The sequence below is a fragment of the Hemitrygon akajei genome, chromosome 16 (genome assembly GCF_048418815.1).
Source record: "Hemitrygon akajei chromosome 16, sHemAka1.3, whole genome shotgun sequence".
NCBI classification, from domain to species: Eukaryota; Metazoa; Chordata; class Chondrichthyes; order Myliobatiformes; family Dasyatidae; genus Hemitrygon; species Hemitrygon akajei.
Genome location: NC_133139.1, coordinates 331,711 through 349,416, shown reverse-complemented (window position 1 = coordinate 349,416; position 17,706 = coordinate 331,711). Strand labels below are relative to the sequence as shown.

At 44.8% G+C, this 17,706-nt stretch overlaps 2 protein-coding genes across 19 annotated transcripts in view; one reads left to right on the top strand and one right to left on the bottom strand.

The window, feature by feature from the left end:
- The window catches only part of LOC140739679 (uncharacterized), a 65,422-nt gene extending 51,969 nt beyond the window's left edge, over positions 1–13,453 (bottom strand). For all 14 annotated transcript variants that reach the window (XR_012101708.1, XR_012101715.1, XR_012101716.1 and 11 more), the window contains exon 1: positions 13,215–13,453. The gene's annotated coding sequence lies outside the window, so the exon portion shown is untranslated. The remainder of the gene's footprint in view (positions 1–13,214) is intronic.
- LOC140739678 (tyrosine-protein kinase JAK2-like) overlaps positions 1–17,706 on the top strand; it is a 254,486-nt gene that overhangs the window by 210,017 nt on the left and 26,763 nt on the right. For all 5 annotated transcript variants that reach the window (XM_073068052.1, XM_073068054.1, XM_073068049.1 and 2 more), the window contains one exon: positions 900–1,050. In XM_073068052.1, the coding sequence (XP_072924153.1) occupies positions 900–1,050 (151 nt within the window). The remainder of the gene's footprint in view (positions 1–899; positions 1,051–17,706) is intronic.

Genomic DNA, 17,706 nt, shown 5'->3' with positions numbered 1-17,706 from the left:
GGAAGAAATGGGGAAGGAGAGAGCGAAATGGAAATGGTGAAGGGTGGGAGAGTATTATCAGAAGTTCAGGAAATCAATGTTCATACCATCAGGAGGGAGACTACCCAGATGAAATACAAAGTGTTGGTCCTCCAACCTATCGTGACAGTAGAGGAGGCTATGGAATGACATTTTGGAATGGGAATGGGAAGTGGAATTAAAATGGGAAGCCACTGGAAGATCCCGCTTTTTCTGGCAGACGGAGCATAAGTGCTCGGTGAAGCGGTCTCCCAATGTACATCGGGTCTCAGATATACAGGAGGCCATACCAGGAGCACCGAACACAGTATATGACCCCAACAGACTCGCAGGTGAAATATCATCTCACCTGGAAGGACTGTTTGGGACCTGTATGATAGTGGGGGAGGTGTTGGGGCAGGTGTAGCATTTGTTCTGCTTGCAAAGATAAGTGCCAGGAGGGAGATCAGTGGGGAGGGTCAAATGGACAAGTAAGTAACAGTAAGATCCCCGTGCAAAACAGAAAGTGGGGTGGGGAGGGAAAGATGTGTTTGGTGGTGGGATCCCATTGGAGGTGGTGAAAGTTACAGAGAATTACGTGCTGGACATGGAGGCTGATAGGGTGGTAGGTGGAACCCTATTCCTGGTGGGGTGCAGGGAGGATGGTATGAGGGTAGACATGCGCGAAATGGAAGAGATGTGGTTGAGGGCAGCATTAATGATGGAGGAAGGGAAGCTCCTTTCTTTGAATAAGGAGGACATCTCCTTCATTCTGGAATGAAAAGCCTCATCCTGAGAGCAGATGCGGCAGCAACAAAGGAATTAAAAGAGGGGATGAAATTTTTACAAATAACATCTTTCAACAAATGAGTTTCTTTGTCTTCACATCATTCATTATGCAGAAACTCCAGTTTTATGAAGACCACCTCCAGCTTCCTCCTCCCAGATGGACTGAGTTAGCAAGCCTCATCAATCAGTGTATGAACTATCAGCCCGAGGTGCGGCCTTCTTTCCGAGCCGTCATCAGGGAGCTGAACCGATTAAACACATCAGGTAACCAAGGGTACAAAGCAGTTCTGTGGAGGGTGTATCAGAGAAAGGGAGGTAATGGAAAAAAGTTAATGGGCAATTAGTTTGTTTACCTTCTAAGATCATTTTCACAATAATTGTGTTGTTAAGCAAATTACATGCAGAGTAACACTTCCTCTACACTGTCCCGCAAAGGGTTTCAAACTAAATCATAAAACTCCCTCTATGCAATTAGAGCACAGAAAAAGGCCATTCAACTCATATCTTCCATGGCTACCACAACAACTACACTAACCCCATTTGCCTCCATTAGGCCAATTTTCTTCCACTCTTTTCCTTTCGAGCTACTTGTCTAAATATCTTCTAAATGTTATAATAGATTCAGCCTCCACCACTGACTGTGGCAGTCTATTCTAGGTGTTCACCACACTTGTATGAAAACCCTACCCCTCAGGTCTCCTTTAAATTTCTCTCCTCTCACCTTAAATCTGTGCCCTCTAATCCTAGCAGAGGGAAAAAGCCTTTGACTACCTATCCTGCCTATGCCATTCATAATTTTATTAACTTCTAGTAATTTCTAAGGTAGGGACATGTTTGGCACAACTTTGTGGGCCGAAGGTCCTGTATCGTGCTGTAGGTTTTCTATGTTTCTATAATGTCGCCCCCCCCCCCCCCCCCCCAAGGTACAACCTACCTGAGGAACAACAGCAGCCATGCCTCTGGCACTGAGTCTGGCCTTGAGGCTCAGAAGGGTAGGATAGGGAACTGAAGAGGATGGCAGCAGTAATAGGGGGCTCTATCATTGGGGGACAGATTGGCAATTCTGTGGATGCGATAAGGAAACAGGGAGGGTAGCTTGGCTCACAGGTGCCAGGAGCCACGATGTTTCCCAATGTGTCCACAATATCCTGGAAAGAGAGGGTGAGCACACAGAGGTCGTGGTGCATATTGGTACCAACAACATAAATAGAAAAAGGAACAAGTTCCTGCAAAAAAAGGATCTAAGGAGTTGGGAAGGAAGCTGAGAAGCAGGACCTCAAGGGTAGTAATCTTGGGATGGCTGCCTGTGCCACGCGACGGTGAGGATAGGAATAAATGAGGTGGCAGATAAATGTGTGGCTGAAGAACTGGAGTAAGGAGCAAGGATTCAGATTTCTGGATAATTGGGACTTCCTCTGGCTCAGGTGGGTCCTGAACAAAAGGGACAGGTTGCACTTGAATCCAAGGGGGACCAACATTCCTGAGGGCAGGTTTACTAGATCAGTACTGGTGCACCTCAGGGGTATGCTTAGCCCACTGCTCTACTCTCTATATGCACATGAATGTGTGGCTAGGCAGAGCTCAAATACCTTCTATAAATTTGCTGACGATACAATCGTTGTTGGTAGTATCTCAGGTGGTGACGAGAGAGAGTACAGAAGTGAGATATGCCAACTAGTGGAGTGGTGCTGCAGCATCAACCTGGCACTCAACATCAGTAAGATGAAAGAGCTGATTATGGACTTCAGGAAGGGTAAGATGAAGGAACACATACCAATCCTCCTAGAGGGATCAGAAGTGGAGAGAGTGCACAATTTCAAGTTCCTGGGTGTCAAGATCTCTGAGGATCTAACCTAGTCCCAACATATCGATATAGTTATAAAGAAGGCAAGACAGTGTTTATACTTCATTAGGAATTTGAAGAGATCTGGCATGTCAACACACTCAAAAACTTCTATAGATGTACCGTGGAGAGCATTCTGACAGGCTGCATCACTGTCTGGTATGGGGTGGGGGAGGGGTGCTACTGCACAGGACCAAAAGAAGCTGCAGGGGGTTGTAAATTTAGTCAGCTCCATCTTGGGTACTAGCCTACAAAGTACCCAGGACATCTTCAAGGAGCGGTGACTCAGAAAGGCAGTATCCATTAAGTATCTCCATCACCCAGGGCATGCCCTTTTCTCACTGGTTCCATCAGGTAGGAGTTACAGAAGCCTGAAGAAACACATTGAACTGCTGCTGCTAAATTAACAAATTTCACGTCACATGCTGGTGATAATAAATCTGATTCTGATTCCAGAACTGTTGGGAGTGGTTTAAACTAATATGCCAGGGGATGGGAACCAGTATGATAGAGCTGAAGACGAGCCACAGGTTTACAAGTAGAATAAAAGGAAGGACAAGCCAATGATTGGGTACAAAGACAGACAAAATGAAGAGTTAAATTGTACCACAGAAGCAAAATTCAAAACTATGATGAATGCAGGACTGAAGGTGCTGTATTTAAATGCACGTAGCATTTGGAATAAGCTGGACAAACTCATGGCACAATTAGAGATTGGTCAGTGTGACATTGTGGGCATACTGAGTCGTGGCTGAAAGAAGGCCGTAGTTCAGAGCTTAACATCAAAGGATATACTTTGTATTGAAAGGACAGTTAGGAAGGCATAGGCAGTGATGTGGCTCTGTTGGTAAGAGATGGAATTACATTTTTAGAAAGAGGTGACAGAGGGTCAAAGAATGCTGAATCTTTCTGGGTGGAGATAAAAAAATTGCAAGGGTAAAAAAACCATTATGGGAATCATATATAGGCCTCCAAATAGTAGCCAAGATGTGGGGTTGAGATTGCAAAGGGAGCTAGAAAAGGCATGTAATAAGGATAATGACACAATTGTAATGAGGGACTGGGAAAATCAGGTTGGTGTCAGATTGCAAAAAGGGGGAGTTAGTTGATTACCTACAAAATTGCTTTTTAGAGCAGATTGAGTTTGCGCCTGCTCGGGGAAAGGCTATCTTAGATCAGATGTTGTGTATTACCCATACCTTATTAGACAGCTTAACGTAAATGAATCTTTAGTGATCACAATATGATTAAATTCACACTGAAATTGGAGAGGGAGAAGCACAAGTCACAAGTATCAGTACTGCAATGGTATAAAGGGAATTACAGAGGCATTAGAGAGGAGCTTGCTCAAGTGGAATGGAGGATACTGGCAGGGATGACAGAAGCGTAACATGGCTGAATAGTTTCTGGGAATAGATAGATAGATAGATAGATAGATACTTTATTCATCCCCATGGGGAAATTCAACATTTTTTCCAATGTCCCATACACTTGTTGTAGCAAAAACTCATTACATACAATACTTAACTCAGTAATAATATGATATGCATCTAAATCACTAATTCAAAAAGCATTAATAATAGCTTTAAAAAAAAAAAAGTTCTTAAGTCCTGGCAGTTGAATTGTAAAGCCTAATGGCATTGGGGAGTATTGACCTCTTCATCCTGTCTGAGGAGCATTGCATCGACAGTAACCTGTCGCTGAAACTGCTTCTCTGTCTCTGGATGGTGCTATGTAGAGGATGTTCAGGGTTCACAATAGTTCACAAAGCACAGGATAGATATGTCCCACAGAGGAAGAAGTTCTCAAATGGCAGGGATAGGCAACCTTGGCTGACCAGGGAAGTTAAGGACAGCATTAAGCCAAGGAAAGAGCATGAGGTTGCAAAAGTGAATGGAAAGTTGGATGATTGGAAAGCATTTAAAATCCAACAAAAAGCAACTAAAAAAGCTATAAGGGAAAACATGAAATATCAGAATCAGGTTTATTATCACTGGCATGTGTCATGAAATTTGTTAACTTAGCAGCAGCAGTTCAATGCAATACATAATATAGAAGAAAAAAATAAATATAATAATAATATAAATAAGTAAATCAATTACAGTATACATTTATTGAATAGATTAAAAATTGTGCAAAAAAACAGAAATTTATATTTTAAAAAGTGAGGTAGTGTCCAAGGGTTCAATGTCCATTTAGGAATCAGATGGCAGAGGGGAAGAAGCTGTTCCTGAATCACTGAGTGTGTGCCTTCAGGTTTCTATACCTCCTGCCTGATGGTAACAGTGAGAAAAGGGCATGCCCTGGATGCTGGAGGTCCTTAATAATGGACGCTACCTTTCTGAGACACCGCTCCCTGAAGATGTCCTGGGTACTTTGTAGGCTAGTACCCAAGATGGAGCCGACTAAATTTACAGCCCTCTGCAGCTTCTTTTGATCTTGTGCAGTAGCCCTCCTCCCATACCAGACAGTGATGCAGCCTGTCAGAATGCCCTCCACAGTACATCTATCGAAGTTTCTGAGTGTATTTGTTGACATACCAAATCTCTTCAAATTCCTAATGAAGTATAGTCACTATCTTGCGTTCTTTATAACTGAACCGATATGTTAGGACCAGGACCAGAGATCTTGAAATCCAGCAACTTGAAACTGCACACTCTCTCCACTTCTGATCCCTCTGAGGATTGGTATGTGTTCCTTCATCTTACCTTTCCTGAAGTACACAATCAACTCCTTTGTCTTACTGATGTTGAGTGCCAGGTTGTTGCTGTAGCACCACTCCGCCAGCTGGCATATCTCGCTCCTCTCGTCACCATCTGAGATTCTACCAACAATGGTAGAGTCTACCAAATGTGAGGGCAATCTAGCCAATCATATAAAGCAGGATACCAAATTGTTTCTCAGTTATATAAAGAGCAAGAAGGAGGTGAGAGTTGAGATTGGACCACTGGAAAATTATGCTGTTGAGGTAGTAATGGGGGACAAAGAAATGGCAGATGAACTTAATGAGTACTTTGCATCTGTCTTTACTGTGGAAGATACTAGTAGTGTGTCATAGGTCTGTGAGTGTCAGGGAGCGGGAATAAGTGCTATTGCTATTACAAAGGATAAAGGGTTTGGTAAATTCAAAGGTCTTAAGGTGGGTAAGTCACCTGGACCAGATGGACTACATCCCAGAGCCCTGAGAGAGATTGCTGAAGATGCATTGGTTTCATATTTCAAGAATCATTTGTTTCTGACATGGTCCAGGAGGACTGGAAGATTGTAAATGTCACACCACTCTTTAAGAAGGGAGGAAGGTAAAAGAAAGGAAATCATAAACCAGTTAGCCTAATCTTAGTGGTTGGGAAAGTTTGGATGAGGTTTCAGGATACTTGGAGACTAATGATAAAATAAGTCAAACGCAGCATGGTTTCTGTCAAGGGAAATGTTTCCTGACAAATTTGTTAAGAGATCTTTGAGGAAGCAACAAGCAGGGTAGGCAAAGCAGAGGCAGTGGATATCATTTACTTGGATTTACAAAAGGTTCAAAGGTTCAATTTAATGTCAGAGAAATGTATACAATATACATCCTGAATGATTTTTCTTCGCAAAACATCCACAAAAACAGAGAAGTGCCCCAAAGAATGAACGAAAGTTAAACATGAGAACTCCAAAGTCCTCCCCCAGTTCCCCCCTCCCGTGCATAAGCAACAGCAAGCAACGATCCTCCCTCCGCTCCCAGCAAAAAAAAAAGCGCACCCGCTACCGAGCACAAGCGTGAGCTAGGTGATAGTAAAGAAACAGACTTGCGGTTACCCCAAAGCCTATTGCAATTCATCTGGCAATCGGCAACAGTTCTCTGTCTCCCTAATAAGGGAGAAGGAGGTGTCCACAGCAAACACGAGGAAGTCTGCAGTTGCTGGAAATTCAAGCAACACACAAAATGCTGGTGGAACACAGCAGGCCAGGCAGCATTTATAGGGAGAAACACTGTCAATATTTCAGGCTGAGACCCTTCGTCAGGACTAACTGAAAGGAAAGATAGTAAGAGATTTGAAAGTAGGAGGGGGAGGGGAAAATGCAAAATGATAGAAGACCGGAGGGGGTGGGGTGAAGCTGAGAGCCAGACAGGTGATCGGCAAAAGGGATACAGAGCTAGAGAAGGGAAAGGATCATGAGACGGGAGGCCTACAGAGAAAGAAAGGGGGAAGGCAGCACCAGAGGGAGATGGAGAACAGGCAGCGTGATGGGCAGAGAGAGAAAAAAAACTAAATATATCAGGGATGGGGTAAGAAGGGTAGGGGCATTAACGGAAGTTAGAGAAGTCAATGTTCATGCCATCAGGTTGGAGGCTGCCCAGCCGGTATATAAGGTATTGTTCCTCCAACCTGAGTGTGGTTTCATCTTGACAGTAGAGGAGGCCATGGATAGACATATCAGAATGGGAATAGGACATGGAATTAAAATGTGTGGCCACTGGGAGATCCTGCTTTCTCCGGCGGACAGAGCATAGGTGTTCAGCGAAACGGTCTCCCAGTCTGCGTCAGGTCTCACCAATATATAAAAGGCCACACCAGGAGCACCGGACGCAGTATACCACATCAACCAACTCACAGGTGAAGTGTTGCTTCACCTGGAAGGACTGTCTGGGGCCCTGAATGGTGGTGAGGGAGGAAGTGTAAGGGCAGGTGTAGCACTTGTTCCACTTGCAAGGCTAAGTGCCAGGAGAGAGATCGGTGGGAAGGGATGAGGGGGATGAATGGACAAGGGAGTCGCATAGGGAGCGATCCCTGCGGAAAGCAGAAAGTGGGGGGGGAGGGAAAGATGTGCTTGATGTGGGATCCCGTATGGAGGTGGCAGAAGTTATGCAGAATTATACGTTGGATCCGGAGGCTGGTGGGGTTGTAGGTGAGGACAAGGGGAACCCTATCCCGAGTGGGGTGGCAGGCAGATGGGGTGAGGGCAGATGTGCAGGAAATGGGAGAGATGCATTTGAGAGCAGAGTTGATGGTGGAAGAAGGGAAGCCCCTTTGTTTAAAAAAGGAAGACATCTCCTTCGTCCTGGAATGAAAAGCATCATCCTGAGAGCAGATGCGGCGGAGGCAGAGGAATTGTGAGAAGGGGATGGAATTTTTGCTAGAGACAGGGTGGGAAGAGGAATAGTCCAGGTAGCTGTGAGAGTCTGTAGGCTTATATTAGATATCAGTAGATAGGTCGTCTCCAAAGATGGAGACAGACAGATCAAGAAAGGGGAGGGAGATGTCAGAAATAGACCAGGTAAATTTGAGGGCAGGGTGAAAGTTGGAGGCAAAGTTAATGAAGTCAACGAGCTCAGCATGTGTGCGGGAGGCAGTGCCAATGCAGTCATCAATGTAGTGAAGGAAAAGAGGGAGACGGATACCTGTATAGGCTTGGAACATGGACTGTTCCACAAAGCCAACAAAAAGGCAGGCATAACCAGAACCCATGCGGGTGCCCATGGCTACACCTTTGGTTTGGAGGAAGTGGGAGGAGCCAAAGGAGAAATTATTGAGAGTAAGAACTAATTCGGCTAGACGGAGGAGAGTGGTGGTAGAGGGGAATTGGTTAGGTCTGGAATCCAAAAAGAAGCAGAGAGCTTTGAGACCTTCCTGGTGGGGCATGGAGGTATATAGGGACTGGACGTCCATGGTGAAAATAAGGCGGTGGGGGCCAGGGAACTTAAAATCTTTGAAAAAATTCAAAGCATGAGAAGTGTCACGAACATAGGTGGGAAGGGATTGAACAAGGCGGGATAAAACAGTGTCAAGATATGCAGAAATGAGTTCGGTGGGGCAGGAGCAAGCTGAGACAATGGGTCTACCTGGACAGGCAGGTTTGTGGATCTTGGGTAGGAGGTAGGAATGGGAAGTGCGGGGTGTGGGAACTATGAAGCTGGTGGCAGTGGATGGGAGATCCCCAGCGCTGATAAGGTTGGTGATGGTATAGGGGACAGTGGCCTGGTGCTCCTTAGTGGGGTCATGATCAAGGGGTAAATAAGAGGAGATATCAGAGAGTTGTTGTTGTGCCTCAGCCAGGTAGAGGTCAGTATGCCAGTCTACAACAGCTCCCCCCTTATCAGCGGGTTTTATAGTAAGGTTGGGATTGGTGCGGAGGGAGCGGAGAACAGAGCATTTGGAAGGAGTAAGGTTGGAATTGGAACACGGTGTGGTGAAGTCGAGACGGTTGATGTCCTGTCGGCAATTAGCAATAAAGAGATCCAGAGAAGGAGGTGTCCTCCATTTTCACAGCGAGTGGGAGACATAACAACAACCTGCTGGTTTATGATATTAAAAAGTCAGTTTCATCACTTTTTACAAGCTCTGTGCCTAAAGATCACAAAGATCTTGGGTCTTCAGGCCCACGGCGAAAGACTTTCTGGCCTCCCCAACAACACAAGTCTCCTGCCTTGACAGCGACCCTCAATCCACCCATCTCCAGAGCTCTGAGATCTTAGGCTTCCAAACACGAGGCCACCTCTCAGGCTGAGCCCTTGGTATGCCGAACACAGCCAGTCCTAAAACCCCGAGAACGGGTCCCATTCCAGCAAAGAACTGAAGTCTGCATGTAACTCCAGGTCAAGGTCTTCAAAAGAACCCTGAAAGGGAAGAATAAAAATATTAAAGTTAAAAACAGAGCTGTTTCCGAAGATGCAAGCAAAGGAGTCGCTGTTTAGCGCCATCTTAACTCTGCCTCCAACACCATTTGATAAGGTGCCATACATGAGGCTGCTCAACAAGATAAAATCCTATGGCGTTATAGGAAAGATACTGGCATGGATGGCAGAATAGCTACAGGCAGGAGGCAACATGTGGAAATAAAAAGGGCCTTTTCTGGTTGGCTGCCAGCGACTAGTGGTGTTCCTCAGGCTTCAGTAATGGGACCACTTCTTTTCATATTGTTTGTCAATGATTTAGATAAAGGAATTGTTGGCCTGTGGCAAAGTTTGCAGATGATACAAAGATAGGTGAAGGGGATAGGTAGTGTTGAGGAAGCAATGCAATTGTAGCAGGACTTCGACAAATTGGAAGAACGGCCAAAAAAGTGGCAGATGAAATACACTGTTGGGAAATGTATGATAATGCATTTTGGTAAAAGGAACAAAAGTAAGGATTTTTATCTAAAAGGTTCATAGATCAGAAGTGCAAAAGACCTTGGGAGTCCTAGTGCAAGACTAACAGAAGGGTAATTTGGAGGGTGAGTTTTTGGTAAAGAAGGCGATTGTAATGTTGGCATTTATTTCAAGGGGAATAGAAAATAGAACATAAACCAGAGAACAAATCTGCAGTACATGACAGGCCCTTTGGCCCACAATGTTGTGGCGTCCATGTAACCTACTCTAGAAACTGCCTAGGATTTCTCTACTGCTAAGAATCTCTTAAAAGACTAATATATCAGCCTCTACCACCGTCGCAGGCAGTACATGCCATGCACCCACCACACTGTGTAAGAAAATTACCTCCGACACCCCCACTCCATACCTACTTCTAAGCACCTTAAAACTATGCCCCCTCGTGTTAGCTATTTCAGCCTTAAGAAAAAGCCTCTGGCTATCCACTCAATCAATACCTCTCATCATCTTGTACACCTCTATCAGGTCACCTCTCATCCTCTATCACTCCAAGGAGAAAAAACCAAGTTCACTCAACCTATTCTCATAAGTCACACTATCCAATCCAGGCAATATCCTTATAAATCTCTGCACACTCTCTATAATATCCACATCCTTCTTGTAGTGAGGTGACCAGAACTGAACATATTGCTCTAAGTGGGGTCTGACCAGAGTCCTATTTAGCTGTAACTTTACCTCTTGGCTCTTGAACTCAATCCCATGATTGATGGGCCAATGCACCTTACGCCTTCTTAACAACACTGTCAACCTGTGCAGCAGCTTTGACTGTCCTATGGACACGGACCCCAAGATCTCTCAGATCCTCCACACTGCCAAGAGTCTTACCATTTATATTATATCCTATCTTCAAAATGGACCTTCCAAAATGAAAAACTTCGAAACATAGAAAACCTACAGCACAATGCAGGTCCTTCAGCCCACAAAGTTGTGCCGAACATGTCCCTACCTTAGAAATTACTAGACATCCCTATAGCCCTCTATTTTTCTAAGCTCCATGTACCTATCCAAAAGTCTCTTAAAAGACCCTATTATATCCGCCTCCACCACCATTGCCAGCAGCCCATTCCACGCACTCACCACTTTCTGAGTAAAGTGCAACCATTTCAGCCCTGGGAAAAAGCCTCTGACTATCCACACGATCAATGCCTCTCATCATCTTATACACATCTAATGGGTCACCTCTCATTCTCCATCGCTCCAAGAAGAAAAGGCCGAGTTCACTCAACCTATTCTCATAAGGCATGCTCCCCAATCCAGGCAACATCCTTGTAAATCTTCTCTGTATCCTTCCTGTAGTGAGGTGACCAGAACTGAGCACAGTACTCCAAGTGGGGTCTGACCAGGGTCCTATATAGCTGCAACATTACCTCTCGTCTCCTAAACTCAATTCCACGATTAAAGGCCAATACACCATATGCCTTCTTAACCACCTAGTCAATCTGTGCAGCTGCTTTGAGCATCCAGTGGACTCAGACCCCAAGATCCCTCTGATCCTCCACACCGCCAAGAGTCTTACCATTAATACTATATTCTGCCATCATATTTCACCTACCAAAATGAACCACCTCACAATTATCTGAGTTGAACTCCATCTGCCACTTCTCAGCCCGGTTTTGCATCCTATCAATGTCCCGCTGTAACCTCTGACAGCCCTCCACACTATCCACAACACCTCCAACCGTTGTGTCATCAGCAAACTTACTAACCCATCCCTCCACTTCCTCATCCAGGTCATTTATAAAAATCACGAAGAGTAAGGGTCCCAGAACAGATCCCTGAGGCACTCCACTGGTGACCTACCTTCATGCAGATTATGACCCATTTACAGCCTTTGAGAGCAAGCCACTTCTGGATCCACAAAGCAATGTTCCCTTGGATCCCATGCCTCCTTACTTTCTCAATAAACCTTGAATAGGGTACCTTATCAATTGCCTTGCTGAAATCCATATACACTACATCTACTGCTCTTCCTTCATCAATGTATTTAGTCACATCCTCAAAACATTCAATTAGGCTCGTAAGGCATGACCTGCCTTTGACAAAACCATGCTGACTATTCCTAATCATACCATACCTCTCCAAATGTTCTTAAATCCTGGCTCTCAGGATCTTCTCCATCAACTTACCAACCACCGAGGTAAGACTCACTGGTCTATAATTTCCTGGGCTATCTCTACTCCCTTCCTTGAATAAAGGAACAACATCCACAACCTTCCAAACCTGCAGAACCTTTCCCATCCCTATTGATGATGCAAAGATCACTGCCAGAGGCTCAGCAATCTCCTCCTTTTGCCTCCCATAGTAGCCTGGGGTACATCTCATCTGGTCCTGGTGATTCATCCATCTTGATGCTTTCTAAAAGCTCTAGCACATCCTCTTTCTTAATATCTACATGCTCAAGCTTTTCAGTCTGCTGCAAGTCATCACTACTAGCAACAAGATCCCTTTCCATAGTGAATACTGAAGCAAAGTATTCACTAAGTACCTCTGCTATTTCCTTCAGTTCCATACACACTTTCCCACTGTCACACTTGATAGGTCCTATTTTTTCACGTCTTATCCTCCTGCTCTTCATATAACTTGTAGAATGCCTTGGGGTTTTCCTTAATCCTGCCAACTAAGGTATTCTCATGGCCCCTTCTGGCTCTCCTAATTTCATTCTTAAGTTCCTTCCCAGCAACATTGTAATTTTCTAGAGCTCTAACAGTACCTAGTTTCTTAAACCGTTTGTAAGCTTTTCTTTTCTTCTAATCTAGATTTTCTACTGTTATGTATACACAACCCTGTAAAAGTATCAGCAGCAATAGAACACACCTGGAGTCTGGTTTTGATGTTAAAACCACCATTTGTTTTAGTAACTACTTAATATAGTAACTTAAACCAGGTAAATCAAAAGTTAGCAGTCTTATGCATATATATGTGTGTAAATATACTTCCCAAACTCATTCAAGCTCAGGTGGCAAGGTTTAAAGTCTTATGATGGTAATGTAACAAAGTTCAGTTCAATGCACGGAGTTGTTATTGTTGGTATGAGAGAGATATTTGTAAACCAAAGACAAAATCCATGATAGGAGAAAAACAAGTTAATAGGTGCCATTGGCCTTCCGCCGTCAGCTCCGAATCCACACACGAAGTATCACCAACAGTAGCTTATCACAAAGGGGACCATCTTCAACGGAAAACTACCACCCAGGCAAGGGTAGACACAAAAGTAGATCCCACAGGTTATCCCAATCACACAATGTGATAGCCACTTATGCAGTTCCACGACATACAAAGTAACTCCAACAGCAATTTGCCACAGGGGTGTCCTCTTCAGTGAACTACCACACCCAGACAAGGGTTAACACACACACGTGGTATTCACAAAGGTTTTCCCTCACCACAGAACCCACTTCTGTGGATTAACTATGTGACAACCACACTTTTGTATTCGAATGGAATCAAACTCACCCTTACGGGCTACATGGAGAAAGTCCAAATAGTGACCTCTTTGTCACTAGGTTTCTTCTGTTTCAAACCTTTCTCTCTCCTCTTCTCTGTAACTGCCTCCAGATGCAGCAACTGTGAGAGTCATTTATCAATACTCTGGATCGATCTCAACTCACCCCTTTGGGCTACTGAAAGTTTAAACCAGCAACCCCACTTACTGGTGTCTTTCCATGATCGAAACCATCTCGACTCTGACCATGTGTTTCTGTGTGCCTGTGAGAGAATCATCTGACCTTGCTTAATATAAACATGCTGTGAACTTGTGCAAACACCCATTGTCTATCAAATAACTCCACCTCTCTTTTACCATGGCAACTTAGCAATTCTGGAGTCAGTAGAAATCCAACAAAGCAAAAGTCAGCCTCAATTATGTCAGCATTTTAAAGCGACAGTCCACAGGAAAAAAAAATGAACCCTAGGGGTATATAACACTACATCCTTTGTACACCATGGTTCTTTTACCCTACTATCCTTTCCCTGCTTGAATAAAACATACCTATGCAGAATGCCACAAAAATGTTCCTGAACATTTGCCACATTTATGTTGTACATTTTTCTGAGAACATCTGCTCCCAATTTATGCTCCAAAGTTTCTGCTTAATGGCATCATATTTCCCCCTACCCCAATTAAATGTTTTCCCAAATGATCTGTTCTATCCCTCTCTAGTGCTGTGGTGAAGGAAATAGAGTTGTGATCACTACCTCTAAAATGCTCTCTCACTGAGAGATCTGACTCCTGACCGGGTTCATTTCCCAATACCAAATCAAGTACAGTTTCTCCTCTAATTGGCTTATCTGCATATTGTGTCAGGAAACCTTCCTGACCACACCTAACAAACTCCACCCCATCTAAACCTCTTGTCTAAGGAGATGCCAATCAGTATTAAGAAAGTTAAATCTCCCACCATGACAACTCTATTATTATTGCACAATTCCAGAATTTATCTCCCTATCTGTTCCTTGATGTCTCGGGGGGGGGGGGGGGGGTCTTTAAAAAACACCCAGTGGAGTTATTGCTACCTTCCTGTTTCTGACTTCCACCCACACTGACTCAGTAGGCAATTCCTCCGTGACTTCCTCCCTTTCTGCAACCGTGATACTATCCCTGATTAGCAATACCATTCCCCCACCTCTCTTGCCTCCCTTCCTGTCCTTTCCTTTTTGAAACATCTAAAGCCCAGCAGCCTTTCCTACCGCTGAGACATCCAAGTCTCTGTAATGGCTACAACATCATAGTTCCATATATTGATCCATGCTCTAAGTTCTTGCCTTGTCCATGTCTTGTTTATGATACTCCTTGCATTAAAATGGACACACCTTAAACCATCTGACTGGGTGCATCTTTGCTCCATCATATCTGCCTGTCCTTCCTCACAAACTCCCTACAAGCTGTCTCTACTTGTGTGCCAATCGCCCCATACTCTGCCTCTTCACTTCAATTCCTATCCCCCTGCAAATCTAGTTTAAACCCTCCCCAAAAGCATCAACAAACATCCCTTCCAGGATATTGGTCCCCTTCCAGTTCAAATGCAACCTGTCCCACTTGTACAGGTCAATTCTTCCCCAGAAAAGGTTCCAACAATCCAATAACTTGAAACCCTGCCTCCTGCACCATCTCCTCAGCCACTCATTTGTCTACGCTATCTGCCCGTTCTGATCGTCCTTAGCTCGTGGCACTGCGAGTAATTCGGAGATTACCACCTAGGAAGTCCTACTCTTCAGCTTCCTTCCTAACTCCCTAAACTTACTGTGCAGGACCTCTACCCCTCTCCTGCTACATCATTGGTACAAAAATGTTCCACGACCTCTGGCTCCTCACCCTCCCCTTCAAGAATATTCTGCAATGGCTCAAAGACATCCTGGACCCTAGCACCCAGGAGGCAACACTCTATCCTGAAAGTCTCTTTTGCTGCCACAGAATCTCCTATCTGTCCCCCTAACTATCGAGTCCCCTATGACTATTGCTCCACCTGACTTCACCCTAACCTTCTGAGGTTCAGAGCCGACCACAGTGTTATTGGTCTGGCTGCTACTGCCTTGCCTAGGTAGGTCATCCCCACCAGCAGTATCCAGAAGGAGTATACCTGTTGCTGAGGGGAATAGCCATAGGGGGACCCTGCAATGACTTCTTTCTCCCTCCACCTCACTCAGTGTTCACCCATCTACTCCCTGAATTCTGCACTCTGGATGTATCTTATCTTACAATTGCTCTGCCTCCTGGATGATCCATTGTGCATCCAGCTCCAGCTCCTTACTGCTTTCTTTCAGGAGCTGAAGTTGGCTGCACTTCCCACAGGTGTCGTCATCAGGGAGACCATCAGGATCCATGAATTCCCACATCCTACAGGAGAAGCATTCCACTAACATATCTGCCATCATGCCTGCACTGTACAATGGGCAACCAAGACCAGATCAACAATAACTAAAGGAAAAACCTTCCCTTCTTACCTGTTTGTTTGCCCTCAGCCTTTCCTGAGTCAAAGTTTCTAAGTTCCAAAGCTGACTCCAACCCCTACCCAATGATGGCTGCTCCACTAGACTCTATCTCTCTTCTATGGTTTAAAAAAAGAAAAACCCACACAAAGGGAGAAAGAACTCATCACAATTGGTGGTGATCCATCTGCCTTCCACTGTTACCTATGCCTCCGAAACTTCACACACCTGTGCACTGGCTAGTGTTTTTAAGAGAAACCCCAGGCAAGGAGAATGAACTCACCATATTTGGTGGTACTTCACCTACCTTCCACTGTAGCCAACATCTCTGATACTCCCTGCGCCTGTGCATTAGCAAGGACATAATGCTGAGTCTTTATAAGACACTAGTCAGGCTGTGCTTGGAGTATTGTGAACAGTTTTGGGCCCCACATCTCAGAAAGGATGCATTGTCATTGGAGAGAGTCCAGAGGAGGTTCAAAAGAATTATACCAAGAATGAAGGGGTTAACATATGAGGAGCATTTGGCAGCTTTGGGCCTGGGTTCACTGGAATTTAGAAGAATACGTGGGGATCTCATTGAAACCTGCTGAAAGGACTGGATAGGGTGGATGTGGAGAGGATGTTTCCTGTGGTGGGGGTATCCAGAACTATCGGGCACAGCTTCAAAATGAGGAGTGAACGCTTAGAACAGAGATAAGGAGGAATATTTTTAGCTAGAGAATAGTAAATCTGTGGAATGCTCTGCCACAGACCGCAGTGGAGGCCGCCCATGCGTATATTTAAGGCGGAAGTTGATCGTTTTCTGATCGGACAGGGCTTTGAAGGATATGGCAAGAAGGCAGGTGTGTGGGGTTGAGTGGTATCCAGGTTCAGTTATATTGGAATGGTGGAATAGATTCGATGGGCTGAATGGCCTAATTCTGTTCTTATGTCAAATGACAAGATCCCTGCATTTGACAAGGTCCCTCATGAGAGACTCATCCAGAAAGCCATGAGGCATGGGATAAGTGGAACCTTGGCTGTTTGGATAAAAAATTGGCTTAAAGGAAGAAAGCAGAGGGTAGTTGTGGAAGGAAAGTATTCTGGCTGGAGGTCGGTGACTAGTGGAGTGCCGCAGGGATCTGACCTGGGACCTCTGCTATTTGCGATTTTTATAAATGACCTGGATGTAGAGGCGGAAGGATGGGTGAGTAAGTTTGCAGATGACACGAAGATTGGAGGAGTTGTGGACGGAGCTGCAGGTTGTCGAAGGTTACAAGAGGATATAGACAGGCTGCAGAGTTGGGGAGAAAAATGGCAGGTGGAGTTCAATCCAGACAAGTGTGAGGTGATGCATTTTGGAAGGACAAAGCAGAAGACTGAGTACAGGATTAATGGTCAGTTACTTAAGAGTGTGGATGAACAAAGGGACCTTGGTGTGAGGTGATGCATTTTGGAAGGACAAAGCAGAAGACTGAGTACAGGATTAATGGTCAGTTACTTAAGAGTGTGGATGAACAAAGGGACCTTGGGGTTCAAATCCATTCATCCCTCAAGGTCACTGCACAGGTTGATAGGGTGGTTAAGAAGGCCTGTGGGATGCTAGGCTTCATTAAAGGGGGATTGAGTTCAAGAGTAGCGAGGTCATGTTGCAACTCTACAAATCTCTGGTGAGACTGCACTTAGAGTATTGTGTTCAATTCTGGTCACCTCATTATAGGAAGGATGTGGAAGCTATGGAGAGGGTGCAGAGGAGATTTACCAGGATGTTGCCTGGTTTGGAGAACAAGTCATATGAAGCAAGGTTAGCAGAGCTGGGACTTTTCTCTTTGGAGCGTGGAAGAATGAGAGAGGACTTGATAGAGGCCTACAAGATTATGAGAGACATAGATAGGGTGGATAGTCAGTACCTGTTTCCCAGGGCACCAATAGCAAACACCAGAGGGCATATGTACAAAATTAAGGGATGGAAGTTTAGGGGAGACATCAGGGGTAAGTTTTTTACTCAGAGGGTTGTGAGTGCCTGGAATAACTTGCC